General features: G+C 32.6%; 2 protein-coding genes across 2 annotated transcripts; one reads left to right on the top strand and one right to left on the bottom strand.

Annotated features, from left to right (window-relative positions):
- The first annotated feature begins 50 nt into the window (after positions 1–50).
- On the top strand, positions 51–3,124 carry LOC107406097 (pentatricopeptide repeat-containing protein At4g02750). The gene has a single exon (XM_016013190.4). The coding sequence runs from the start codon at positions 563–565 to the stop codon at positions 2,561–2,563; it is 2,001 nt and encodes a 666-aa protein (XP_015868676.2). The 5' UTR covers positions 51–562; the 3' UTR covers positions 2,564–3,124.
- A 2,572-nt stretch (positions 3,125–5,696) lies between these two features.
- LOC107406101 (auxin-induced protein 22B) lies at positions 5,697–7,335 on the bottom strand. The gene is given in 5 exon segments (XM_016013196.4): positions 5,697–6,195; positions 6,301–6,339; positions 6,341–6,398; positions 6,532–6,734; positions 6,905–7,335. Coding segments are annotated over 5 exon segments (558 nt in total). The 5' UTR covers positions 7,087–7,335; the 3' UTR covers positions 5,697–6,119.
- Between the last annotated feature and the right edge of the window lie 7,142 nt (positions 7,336–14,477).

Genomic DNA, 14,477 nt, shown 5'->3' with positions numbered 1-14,477 from the left:
TTATTACTTTCACTTTTTCAGCTATTAAAAACCCAAACCCGACTTTAATTCCATACAGTTTTTCTCTGTGATATTGGTTCTGCTGGCAAAGATCATGGTGGGGTTGCCCTCGTAATGGTTCTTGGGGTGTTGATGCATGAGAGGGCTGCATTGAGAAATTTCCTTTGCAAAAATTTTTTTAAGTGCGTGTGTAGAAATTATAACATAGATTCTTAAATTCACAGAGTTTTTTGGTGTGTATAAAGCAGTTATATTGGATTTTATGAACAACAATTAATATAGTTTATAAAGATACCCGAGCAGTTTTATGGGGTGTATAGAGTGATTTTTGTCGTTCTCATTTTCTTAATACACCCGGAAAGTTTTACTTTCACAGGGCAATCTTATTCACATTTCTAAATACACCCACCCAATTTATGTAACTGTAACATCGTTTCTAAATACACTTCCACAATTGAATAAGCATTTTTAATTCATATTTAGTTACCGTTAAATTTGGGTTGAGTTCAAAATCCCATGTCCGTTAAGACTTTGATTTTCCTCGTCCTTTTGGCGCCATGAAATGAACCACTCCATATTGAATCTTCTAAACAGGTGCCAAACCTGCAAATCCTTGAAATCCATCCATGCCCATCTTTTTGTTACTGGATCAGTGACCTCATCTGATCTTGTCCTCAATAGGCTTCTACGCCTATACTCACGCTTTGGAGCCATTCCTTATGCCCGCAAGACGTTCGATGAAATTTCTCAACCAAATGCCTTCCTTTGGACCGCCTTGATATATGGGTATGTCGAGAATCGTCAATACGAGGAAGCGTTTTCACTGTTTCGCCGTATGCACAATTACTCTGTCATGCCCTTGAACTTCACTATTGCGTCCGTGCTCAAGGGTTTAGCTCGGCAGACGAGAGTTAAAGATGGGGAAGCAATTTGTGGGTTCGCTTTGAAATCTGGTTGTGGTTTTGATTTGGTAGTTCATAATGCAGTAATTGACTTGTTCATGAGATGTGGGAAATTAGATACGGCAAGATTGGTATTTGAGGATATGGATGAAAGAGATGTTGTTTCTTGGAATGCAATGATCTCTGGTTATGCAAGTAATGGTAGAGTCGATATTGCACGACAGTTATTTGACAGCATGCCTGAAAGGAATGTGATTTCTTGGACAAGCATGATTTCTGGGTATGTTAAGTCAGGGGATATTGTGGAGGCAAAATTTCTTTTTGACAAAATGCCCATGAAAGACTCAGCTTCATTAAATGTGATGATTTCTGGGTATATCGATTCTGGTGACATTGAGTCTGCTCGTTGCTTATTTGAAGTGATGCCAGATCACGATGTTGGGACTTGGAACCTAATGATTACAGGTTTTTGTAAAGCGGGGCAATTTGAATCTGCCAAAAACTTCTTTGACAGAATGTCAAAGAGGAACGTTGCTTCATGGACCATAATGTTGGATGGTTATATGAAAACTGGGGATGTTAACGGTGCCAGGTGCTTATTTGACCAGATACCTGAGAAGAATTTGGTCTCCTGGTCTACCATGATTGGGGGTTATGCAAGAAATTCACAGCCTAGAAATGCTTTGGAAATGTTTAAAAACTTTAAGGCACAAGGCATTAGACCAGATGAGACTTTTATATTAGCAATCATCTCAGCTTGCTCACAATTGGGAATTCTAGATATAGCTGAATCAATTATTAGTGACTGTGAAGGAACTTTAAACCTTTCGAGTCTCCAGGTGGTCACCAGTTTGATTGATATGTATGCAAAATGTGGAAGCATTGAAAGAGCAGCTCAAGTGTTCAATAGAGCATATAAGAAAGATTTGCTTTGCTATAGCACAATGATTGCAGCCTTAGCAAATCATGGACTGGGTCATGAAGCTATCTCTTTGTTTGAGGAGATGAAGAGCACAAACATAAAACCTGATGGAGTAAGTTTTCTTGGGGTTCTGAGTGCCTGTAATCATGGTGGCCATGTCAATGAAGGCTGGAGGTACTTCAGACAAATGAAAGATGAATATGGAATTCATCCTTCCCAAAGACACTATGCATGTGTTGTTGATCTCCTTGGCCGTGCTGGATGCTTGGAAGAAGCACTTAACTTCATTTGTAACATGCCAGTCGCACCAAATTCAGCTGTATGGGGTGCTTTGCTTGCGGCTTGTAGAGTCCATTGCAATGTCCAAATGGCTGAAGTTGCCGCATCAGAGTTATTCAAGATTGAGCAAACCAATTCTGGTAATTATATCCTATTGTCCAATATCTATGCTGCTGCAGGAAGGTGGGATGGTGTATCGAAAGTGAGAGCAATGATTAGAGAGCAGCGGGTTAGAAAAAATAAAGGGTCAAGCTGGATTGAGTTGGGATCTGAGGTTCATGAATTTGTCATGGGTGATAGATCACATTCTAATTTAGAAAGCATCTACCTTATGTTAGATTTACTTAGATCAGATATGAAGTTCCTGGGATATTTGATAGACCATGAAGGTGAAGAAGTTATCTTACCATCTAAATGGCCGCCTAATATATACTCTTACAACATGTTACATGATGGATGATCCACACTTGTACATGTTACAGGAATAATTTGGATTTTAATTTCCCATTCTTTTGTTCACAGAATCCTCTATATAGTTGTTAATCACGGTTGAAAATTCTCTAACCATGCAGATCAAGTATCTAAAATTGTTTGCACCCTCAGTTTATGTTGTTGACGTTTCTCATTTGGGTTGTATATGGTAGAGCATTGGTTGCAAATGCCGGCAGATAAAAGAGTAGATTTTAACCTCTTTGTTGAACAACGTATATTTCGATTACTTTGGACCTAGGTTGGAGCAGAAGTGAGATATAATCGTAAATCAATACAAAATGTATAATATTTTGTGGTATACTACTATGTTTTCCCACTAAATTGCCCAATGTATGGACATTCTAGTCAGCGTAGCCAAGTGAGACCTTGACTAGGTGATATAGTGACATAAAAGCTGCCTTGCTAATACTCTGGACACCACGTCGTGTGTTTCTGTTTGTATATTTCTGAAGCTTAGTTGTATAGAAGATAAAGATTTGTGTAGCCGACACAAATAGTTAAATTCCAAACCATCAATAACATTCATATTCTTCGTGTTTTTTTATTTCCAAAATTTCTGATGCATGTCTAGAAGTAAAGATTTCAATAGAATAACATGTTAACAAGATTGTATACTTATTTTAGGTCTTCCTACCAAAACCAAGTTAGTTTGATCAACTCCGATCACTGATCTTTTGATTATGTATTTATACCATATCTCTAGATATTGTGCCCACTAGCATGGTGATATGATTCCCTATCATGTGTCAAGTCTGTTTGAAATTGTTTAAAGTTGAGTTTGGCATTTGGCAACTTTTACTTTAATTTTATGATCTTGCAGAATTTTCTTTCTTTCTTTCTTTCTTCTTCTTCTTCTTTTTTTTTTTTGAAAGAATGATCTTGCAGAATTTAATAAGTTGAATTATTTTTACCTTGCCTTTGCTTGTTTAAGGACCTTTTCTTACGTCTATATGTGCTGAGAACTTCTACTATGAGTCAAAATCTCCTGATGGTTGCTGTGCTGCTAAAATGCTCAAATTGATAGAGCATTTCCTATTTCATGGACAAGAACCACAATACAATCTCATTGATTGGTCATACTGGGTTCCAAGTTGCAACTTATTTTTGATTGATTAGGTTTCGGCGAACATCTTGTTTAAAACATGCCTTGGTCCCATGATGAGTTGTTGACATCTGTACTTGTTTGAACGATGTCCTATTGATTGAAACTTATTATCAGTTACTGTCGAATGAGGTGATTTTTGTCCTCTTGGTCCAGCACAATTAGAGCCATCTTTGTTGAAAATTTCAGATTCACCAATTAATGTCTGCAGAGTAAATTATGTTTTTGGTTTTCAGTTTTTTCCTTTTTGTTTGAGAAATTAACATAATGACAGTATCATATAACAACAAATATAAAAATGTTTATCGACATGAAACTCAACTTATAAACAGTTTGAAGTAGTTTTCAAATCTTAAATCATGTTATTCATTTTTTGAAACTTCATTTATAAGAAAGGTAATCAATATCAATATATATATATATATTCATATATATATATATATATATATTTACTGTAATTAGATCTAAACATCATATTGCTACCGACAACTGAATGAACTCAGAATAAGCAGGGTCAAGGCTAGGAATCATGTCAGATCTTGTTCTTTAATGATCTGTATGTAGTCTTTTACCAAAGGACAGGGGAAAAGAGTAGATTTTTATTTATTTATTATTATTATTATTATTTTTTCAAAGTTTGATATAAAGGAAGCAAATTTTCCAACTGTTGCAGTTGTTAACTAATAGAATGTTTAATAAGTGAAAATCCAATGAAGCTTTAGCATAAAAAATTCGCAGTATTAAAACATTATATTTAAAGTATAATTTACAGTACTGCATCGATAAAGATGAATTGCATCTTATATATACTAAAGAAACAGTAGTTGATATGATGCATTTGCTTTGTGAAGTGGGGTTGGCAATTGATTATGATCCTTTACCTATAGAATATTAGCTAAACAAATGTTTACAAAATCCCAAAAATTTTCTCATTTCTCGATAAGATTTCCCCCCAAAAAAAATATTATATAAGAAAAAGAAAATTACTTTATGATTTCACAACCACTGACTCAGTAACATGTTTGGTTTATGATACGTCAAACCATGTTCTAAGGAAACTAAACAGCCAAATTCTAAGTCACAAACTTAAAATTAATAATAATAAAACCCTCTCTCTCTCTCTCTCTCTCTCTCTCCCTCTCTCATGTGCAATTCCTGGTTCAGCATTTCCAATGGGCTTCAACTTTTGTTTGCCAAAATGCGGTGAAGAAAAGATATAGATCTTTAACAGTGATAGACTTTTCTTTCATAAAAACTAGTCTCAAACTTAAACCAACTTTTTCCTTTATAGTAGTAATACCAATTAATCCTAAATTTATGTGGAAAAGCCCTCAACATTTTATTTATACTTTTTTTTTTTTTTTCTTTGGAAGGAGAATTTGCAATTGAGTAATTACTTGACCCTTTTAACTTTTGTAATAATAATTCATTCAGGCTGATGAAATTATAAACAAATTTAGAACAAAATCTGATTCTCATAACTATGAGATGATTATGGCTATATCTTCCCCATAATGGCTCTGGATTTTGGAAAATAATCATTGATTTTGTAAAGAGTGTAAAGAAATTATCAAAATTAATGCTACAAGGGTGATTTAACAAACTATGATCATCATCATCCTTTACCCTCACTGCTGTTTTGTTGAAAAAAAATTTACGTAAAAGTTTAGTTTGTAACGAAAGATCATTATATAGATACATGATATGATTTGCAGAGCCAATTTGCTTGATCCTTCTTCAACATTTAAATCTTGAAATGTTTCACTGAACTCGGGATTTGACCATGTTTCTGCCACAAGCTTGATTTATAAATTTGATCTTTCTCTCCATGTGGAACACATTTTTGCTTATCGGGAATTAACAGTATATATAGAGCCCAAGTTTTTCAGATTCAAAACCAAACGACTTTTGTACACCCAAACTTCGTATATATGATTTATAATTAATTATACATATATATATATATAGTGTGTGTATATATATATATATCAACCAAAGCTTGTAAAAACATAACACTTTCTTTTCCTTTTATACAATAATCTCATCAAAGAAACAGTATAAATTTTTTTGTATGCCGTTTTGGTTTTGATTGGATATCAATCCAGCAAAAACAATAATGATTGAAACCGATGTGCAAACGACAACACATCAGGAAACTGCCAAAGTTTAATGCCAAAGAAGCTCTAAAAAACAATCACTAGGCTTTTTTGAAAGCTTCTCTGTATTCTACATTCCCAACTCCAAAGTCCTCTAGAAGAGACTTGTCAACAAATGAGAGAATAAAAGATATCAAAAAATCACAATTTTTTGTTGTTCCAGAATCCAAGCTCTGACTGAGAGATCTGCATAACCCATATTTTTTCTCTGTTTCATGAATGATCTTCTATGGATTTGCCCCGCATGGCTTTGTGGGGTGTTTTTCTCATACACCACAGCCTAAGCCTCTTGCTTCTGATCCTTTCATGATTCTCAGTTTCTTGCAGGAAGACATAAACATACTGCCAAAAATAACAATTGTTGAAAAAAATTTGTAAGTAAACAGAACTCAAAGAATTGGTATATACAGAGAAAAGAGAAAGAAAGTGTTAGAAAAAGAAACTTACTCCCATGGAACATCTCCAACTAGCATCCAATCTCCATCTGTCTTCATAAGTAGGTACATATTCAGATCCTTTGTAGCCTTCTCTCTCTGAGTATTCACCTAGAAATTGAGAAACAAAAAAACCCAATGATCAGCTTCCAAATCTAAATCAAATACTTAACTAGAACAGAGTTATACATAGCTTGACAATAAGATCTCAAAGAATATAATTATGATTCATAAGGATACATACCTACTGTGAATTTGAACATGTCCTCTAAAGCCTTTAGGAGTTCTGGGTATCCTCTGTAAACTCTCATATCAATCTTTCTAAGATAAGGAGCTCCATCCATGCTCACTTTTAGATACATCCCAGAAGTTTCAGCTTCAGTTTTCTTCTGTTGAAGGCTATTTTTTCTGTAGGATCGGATTGGTGGCCATCCAACAATCTGTGCTCTGCAATGCCAATATATATAAGTCAGATTAGAACAAACCCCACAAGATTTTCTTCTATGAAACAAAAAATCCCAAATCCATTTTTTCTAAAATTTAGTCATAAAAAGATTAATATTTGAATCATTTTTTCTAAAATTTAGTCATAAAAAGATTAATATTTGAAAACTTACTTGGCAGGTGGAGGAGCAGTTTCAACATCCTTTGGCTCACATTCCTCATTCTTTTCAGGCAATGAACGCTTCTTGTTCCTAACACCTGTAGTAGACATTGATTGTTCCTCAGATTCATCAATCCCTGGCAATCCCAATCTTAGCTCAGTTGCTTTGAGGTTAAGATCATTCTCAAATACCATCTTGTTTTTTTTTCCAATATCCTGATCTCCAAATCCAATAATAAAATTCAGCTTCTTGCAGCAAATAACCAAATTCTTCAACCCAGTTGTTGTTTTCTGCTTTTTCTTTCAAGAGCTTTTTTATAAAATAGAGAATGACAGGAGAGGCTGAAGGAAGATTCTTTGCAATTTCCTTTTGAGAAAAGTTTTCCGAGAGAAAATGTGGGTTTTGGTGCTGTGGGGAGGTGGGAAAGCAAGGAATGTATTTTATAGATATATATGATAAAGAAAGCTTTAGACTTTTAAATATTTATTTTATTTTATCTTACTTTTTGGGTGTGAAATTGGCAATGTTTTTTTCAATTGCATGAATTGTGGACAAAGACAAGCTCAAGCTGTCGGTAGCAATAGCAGCAGCTTTGAGGCAACTTGCCTCGGCAATAGGGAGACAAGAATTGGACAAGCTCAGCCGCCCATATGGGGAAGACTTAGAAGGGTTCAGTGGGACGGTCAAGATGCGTTTTGGGAGGTCGTGGTGAGGAAATCAGGAGCGTTGGTTTTCTAGGCACATAAAGGGAAGCATACCCATGTGAACTGGTCCCACTGGGTGTTGGATATGGGCATGGCATGGTCATGTGGGGACTAACTTTGAGCTCTGTTTATGGATTGTGGGGCACATGACATGTGTAAATTGTCAGCTCAGCCACTGAATTTTTATATTTTATTTTCCCTTTTTTTTTTTTTTAAATACTTTTTTGTTGTTATAATATCTATTTATTTAGTAGTAAAAGGAATTCAAAACTTTTTAATCCAACCTGTGTTTTGGGACTAATTTATTAAGAATTAATTGTGTGAAACCAATTGACCTTGTAATTTGATATAGATGTGTTCATAAAGGATTATATAATTGTTTGACAATTTCTAAGTTGAGACTATTTACTATATTATTTCCCATTTTTCACCCTGATCATAACATCAGCATTTATTCAGCTTAGATGTCCTGGTTACTAACAGATGATTTGGTAAGATAATTGAATTTTAACTGAAATGGTAAAGTTTGAATACAATCATTGTTCAAACAAAAAATTATATTATACCAACCAGTATGTTAGTTTTTATATATATGCCTTTATTTTTTTTAATCATTATAAAAATGTTGAATTTTAAATGAAATGGGATTTCAGTATAAATATGAGACCATAGAATATCAAGAAATTAAGCAAAACAAAGTTAAAAAATGATTTACAAATCCATGAAAAAATTTAACAGAATCATAAGTTAATTCTATGGTTCTGCCTGCAAACCCCTGTTGAAACAAAATTTTATGCAACTACATTGGAAAAGCAAAAAAAGAAAAAGAAAAAAAAAATGGCAGAAGAAAAAATTTGAGTTAATAATGAGGAAGAGAGTACTTAGATTGAGTCCCACATTGTCCAACATTGGTCTGAATCATGTAAACAAGATGCTCATTCCACTCTGCCCAATCTACAATTCTATTGGCATTTGGGGTCCATACCAACTATCTCCACCCGTGTGCATCCAAAAGTGATTCATTTATTCTCTTCATCAACCATCTTAAATTTTAAATTGCTCTCTCTTTTTTAACATATCATTGTCTTTCACCTACTCATTTTATATATCTCACCTTACCCAAAAATATAATCCCTTTTCTCATTCAATTTTAGTTTTTATGGGTAAAAATTGTTAACAATTTTTTCTTCTCATTTATATATATTCGGTGAATTCCAAGCATGCTTTGGATTTAATGTTTGTTCTTCCAAGTTATGTAGCATATTAGTCGTCCAATCAAATTATGTTAAATTATAGAAGGGAATCTTGGAATAATAGATTGATGTTTCTTGGCTGGCAAACCCAAAAAGTCTTGGTAGAATAATTTTATGGACGGAAAGTGGAAACCCCTTTTTTTTAATTTTAGTCTCTAGATTAATTAGTTTGGAAAATTCGAAATTATACATGCCTAATATAGAAATGTGATTTAATAATTTTACTAATTAACAGTTATTATGTTGGTTTTATACCCAGAAGAAAAAAGGCATGTTTTTTGGAGTTCAGTGCATTTGATTTTATTATGTATTCACGTGATACATTGAATTCTCCCTCTCATATTCATATAAAATTATTGTCATTGGGTTGAATTTTAAATTTACATTTATAAGCTATCTTTTTTCAACAACAAATTTTCTAGCTACTCTTTCTGGAGAGATTAACAATATATATATATATATATTTTTTTTTTTTTGCTAAAAGATTAATAATGTAATTAGTACTAAACTATAGGTTTTAATTTATCAAAAAGAAAAAAAAAAAAAACAACTATAGTTTGTAAAAAAATTCCAACCAAAGGCAAAAGTAAAGCTCTCTCAAGAACAAAAGCAAAGTGTCCATTTGGAGACTCCTCTCAGTGTCAAAGTCTATGGTTCCCCAAACAGAAAGCCTGACTCAGGGGTAAAAAAAAAAAAAACAACACACGCAAAGCAAACTAACTTGTATGTTTGAGATTGCTTTAGGACCCCTAACATAAATTATAGAAATTTTTATTCTCGAAAACAATGTTTAGTAAATTTACAAATTTTAATTCTTCAATAATCATCCATCCTAAAGGAAGAATGTTGGGATTTGAGAAACAGTCAAAAGTAATTTTTGATATTCTGCCTAGAAGTAAGATCAAGAATTCAATGTTAAAAGTACTCAGCAGAATTATATAAGCAAGTTATTTACCTAAACGCTCAAAATTATAATTTTATAATTTTTAACATTAATTTAGAAATAAAAATTTATGATGCACCCATCAAATTGATAGATTAGGTGAATATTGTTGCTTCAACTTTTGATCTTTTTTTTCATAATCTTTATCAATCCCAAATCTAAGCCTTAAACAGTACAATTCTACTAAATTACTAGTAGAATTCATAAAACATAAATCCTTCATTCAAAACCTTTTCTTTTTTTTCACTCAAAAGGATAACATTATTGAAGATAAGACTTTTCCATCGGGTACCCCCCCCCCCCCCCCCCCCCCCCCCCCAAGTCTAAAAGAAGTTGATAACTTTAATCCTTTACGGCAAAGAAAGTGAGATGGAAACAAATACAGTAAACATAGAAAATCTTTCAACAATGTTAGAGCTGTCGGATCTTTGTAATTATTTTATGTTGATCAGATATGCAAACCATAGCAAGACATTGATGGAAAATCCAGAAAGTTAGCTAAAATATGTGGCATAAGACAAATGAACATGGCAATCAAATCATGGTCCAAGAGCTTTTTGCATGTGTGGTGCCAGAAGTGGAAGCTTGGCATTGCTCAAATCCAAAAAATTAGATAGCTAGCTCTAGAACTTCCTTCCTCATGGAAAATATTTATATTAGACAGATAGCGATACACAACCAACTGATTTTTCTTTTGTGTGTTTCACAGTTTTTGATTTTGTTTTTTGAAATTAATTTTCCCGGTTGGTTTTGATATGACATCGATTTAGAGTCTGAAGTTTTGCATGGTTGGCAAAACTCGGAGCTCACAATCTTTGACCAAGTAGTAGTACGTGGTATCTAAACATTTGGTGGTTCCACCAAAAAAATATTGTTTGGTATCCAAGAAAAAAAAGAAAAAAAAGATTACGTGTGGTGGTGATGGATGAAAGTTTTTATATCAAGAAAACATTGATATTTTCTGCTGGGTTGCTTTACCCCACCAATGAACCACCATTCCTATATATTTTTGTCTGTAAGCAGTTTTGACATACTAACATAGACAGATCTAATCTCTAAAGGTATGTTTAGTATGTTTATATGGATATGACTGGATCAGAATTAGAATTAGATAAGATAAAAATTAATAATTAATAATTTTCATAAAAAAAAAGATAAAAATTAATTTGAATTTGTAATTGGTATCAATAGGGTTGATTTTTTTTTTTTTACAATAATTAATCATAAATATAATTTACCATATATAAGATATTGATTTTTTAATGAAATAAAATGATTTAAATTAAATAAGTATTTTTAATCATTTTTCAAAAAAGTTTATCTAATTAATTTATCATATTATTAATATTAATTATCAAAACCAAATATATTAGTCTAGACATTCAAAAAAGTTTCGCACATATAATTTTATATTGCTAAAAAAAAAGAAAAATTATAAACTAAAATAACTCAAACATTTATGCAAGGGATAAACAAAGAACAACTTATATAAATTGCTTTTTAAATAAAGATAAAAATAAAAAGAAGATAAACAAAGAAAAAAAGGAAAGGAAATAAAAAAAAACTAAAATTGCTCAAAAAAAAAAAAAAGATGCAAAATAATGCAAGAGACAATGATAAGAAAAATTTGAAGGAAAAAAAGAAAAAAATTGGGAATGTGGCTTTTACGTGGCTTGTGCACTTGGACCGTTTTATCCTAAGCATTCATAAGGTATTATTTTATCTGGTTAGTAAGTGATAAAGTCTATGAGTCCCGGAATTCTTAATTTTATTCAAGGTTGTGCAACTCAATAATTTGGGACTAATTTGATCCTATTCAATCCTAATTTGGTCTATCAAACACAATTTAAGTTACTAGAATGGCAAAAACCTTTTTTTGTTTCTTCTGCCTGAATCATAATTCAATTTTCATTTTACTTTAAATGTTCCTCAAAAGTCTAAATCACAAATCAGATTTTAAATTACATTTAAAATTTGCACCTTTTTGTTATTTGCAAACAAAAGTAATATATTACCGTTGTGATGTCTTACAAAGTATAAATAACACACTTTACATGCTACATTTCATGCAGAGAAAAAGCTTTGCCAATGAAAAAAAAAAAAAAAAGCAAAATATTCTTTGGCTCGAAGAATACAATATCTATATAACCATGGAAAAAAGGCAAAAATGTTGGACAAAAATAGATATATTTAATCATATTTTAAATTTGAAAACTCTAATTATAGGATACACTATGCTTTTGTGGCTGCTAACACCGACACTGAGGCCCTTATACAGGATGTCAAAGGTTGGATTTTTTCATTTGGCTCAAAGAAAAAGAAAGTCGGTGGTAATACGCTTTTGTGCATAGCTTCCTTTAGCAGCCCTTCTCTCTCATTCCACTTTATCCTACATTGCTAAAGAAAAACAAACAAACTAAAGCAAACCCAACAGAATAAAGAAATACAGAGACATTAAGCATCTGGGTCAGTCTTATTTGTGCTTAAAAAAAAAAAAACAAAAAAACAAAAAAATAGCACCAAACTTGGTTAATTTAGAGCCTACATGGTTTCAACAAGCAATATAGAATCAAAGGCAATTTCTTGGGTATAGAGGCTTAGACAAAATGACAAATACCAAGTAAGGTTAGAGCTTGGTGGTCCCCTAGAGGTACCCAAAAGAAAGAACTGAAAGTAGACAAAATATTGGTGTCAGAAATGGTGAAGAAGAAGAAAGATGGTCAGGCTTTTCTTAGCAATAAATCAATGGGTATCCTTATTGTTAAAGCCATTAGTCTGTATCATATCTGGCTTGTTTTTTAGGACCACTTGTTTGAAAAAATAAAAAATAGGTCCACCATTTTTTAGCATTGCAAGGTTCTTGTTCATTTTTGCAATATCTTCACAATTACATTTGAACCAACTCATATGTGTTCCTAAACAAACTCATCCCCACCTCCCCAACCACTCTCTTTCCCTTTCATATATGCTGTGTAAGTAAAACCTCAGGTTTGGAGTATATAAGATCTTTGGTGTACTTAGTCCTATTCAGCTCAATTAATGACCAAAGTATAAAATTCATTTCCATGAAAATGGCTTCTAGTTTTGTTGGTTTTCTTACACATAATTATGAGATTTGAGAATTTTATACACTCGGAAAATTGAAAGTGAAATGTACTTGAATATGGAGGGAGTTTTAGATATAAGATAGGATAAGACAGTTATCTATTGCTTTCTTTGACATAAATCGAGCTAGCTACTGAAGAAAACAAAAAGAATAAAAAAGAAAATGATTTTGCAATTATATTGATGTTATGATTATTTTTTTTTTTTTTGTAATTTTATTTCTCTATTATAATCCATGATTATAGTTATACTACATTTTCAAACTTTAGAGACACTTAAAACTATATTCAAAATAATTGACAAAATAATCATATAATTCAAATTGGATTGAAAACGGGAAGATAGATAGATGTAATGAATTTTTATTTTAGAAATTGTATAAAAATTCTTGAAGTCCTCCAACCTGCAGTGGGACCTAAAATAGGCAAGGAGCTGAGAGGTATCATAGACACGCACACACACGTGCGGTGTCTGCAATGTGGTTGATGGGAATTTGGGGGAGGGAGTGTGGGACCCCATCAAGGTTCCAAACCACACGGGGAGGTAAAAAGTGGGACCCAGCTATGATATCTGGGAACAGAGGTGGTTGTCAGCAGCAAAAGTAGTTGTTGGATTAGGCTGCCACGTCTACACACGATCCACCATTCATCATTCATGCTTCAACACCTCATCATACTCTTTCAATTGTGTGGGACCCAAGACCCTTCTTATAACCTACGAAGATGGAACACTATCATTGCCCTCGGGTCCCACTGTTTCTCTCCAGTCTTTTTCCAGGTGTAAAAGAAAAAAAAATTTAATCATATTAATTTGTTTTTATTCACTTTTTAACCTTGTTTGTCTGGTAAAATAGTTACAAAAATTTCAACGAAATTTCCACACGTTTAAAGCTACTTGTCCGCAGGAAAATTAAGTCAATATTGGTGTCGGAAAATTAGGAGAAAAAATAAAATAAAAGAAAAGAAAATTGTATACAGATTGTCAAGGATAGAGATGTGAAAAAAAAAAAAAAAAATGCTTTAGAGTTTAAATATAATATTATTTTTTTGGTGAAAAACAAGCTGGGCTACGGAAATTGTTACCAAAATTGGGCCCAAGCTTACTGTAGATGGGCCACTATAGATAGAGAGAGTTGTGAATGAGGGAGAGCCTAAAATTGGGCTTATATGTTGCCCCAATTAGTGTTCAGCTGGATTTGGGTTTCAGGCCGAAGTTGGATTTTAATTCTATGGCCAGCCTCATAAGTTTTGCAACTACAATTGAAAAACAAAAAACAACAAACAAAAACCAAAGGTGAAAAAAAAAAATTGTATTCATACGGATCATGATCAAACCAGTGTGTTCTCATTGGTTTTACTATATGGTTTTATTATTGGATATAAGTCTAAACTTGTGGCGAATAATTTACCATAGACTCAAAGTTACTTGTCTTTTATTTTCCAACTCTCTTTTTTTTTTTTTTTTTTTTAAGTGGTGAATATTACTTTCCACCTACTGATCTATGTTGCTTCAGCTGGTATATATGAAAAATGATTCAGTTTCAATTTGTAGTAATGCTTCTTAAGGATACGCTTGATCTT

Source organism: Ziziphus jujuba, chromosome 3, assembly GCF_031755915.1.
Source record: "Ziziphus jujuba cultivar Dongzao chromosome 3, ASM3175591v1".
Classification (NCBI taxonomy): domain Eukaryota; kingdom Viridiplantae; phylum Streptophyta; class Magnoliopsida; order Rosales; family Rhamnaceae; genus Ziziphus; species Ziziphus jujuba.
Note: the sequence above shows the minus strand (reverse complement) of the source record. Positions and strands in the feature narration are given on the sequence as shown.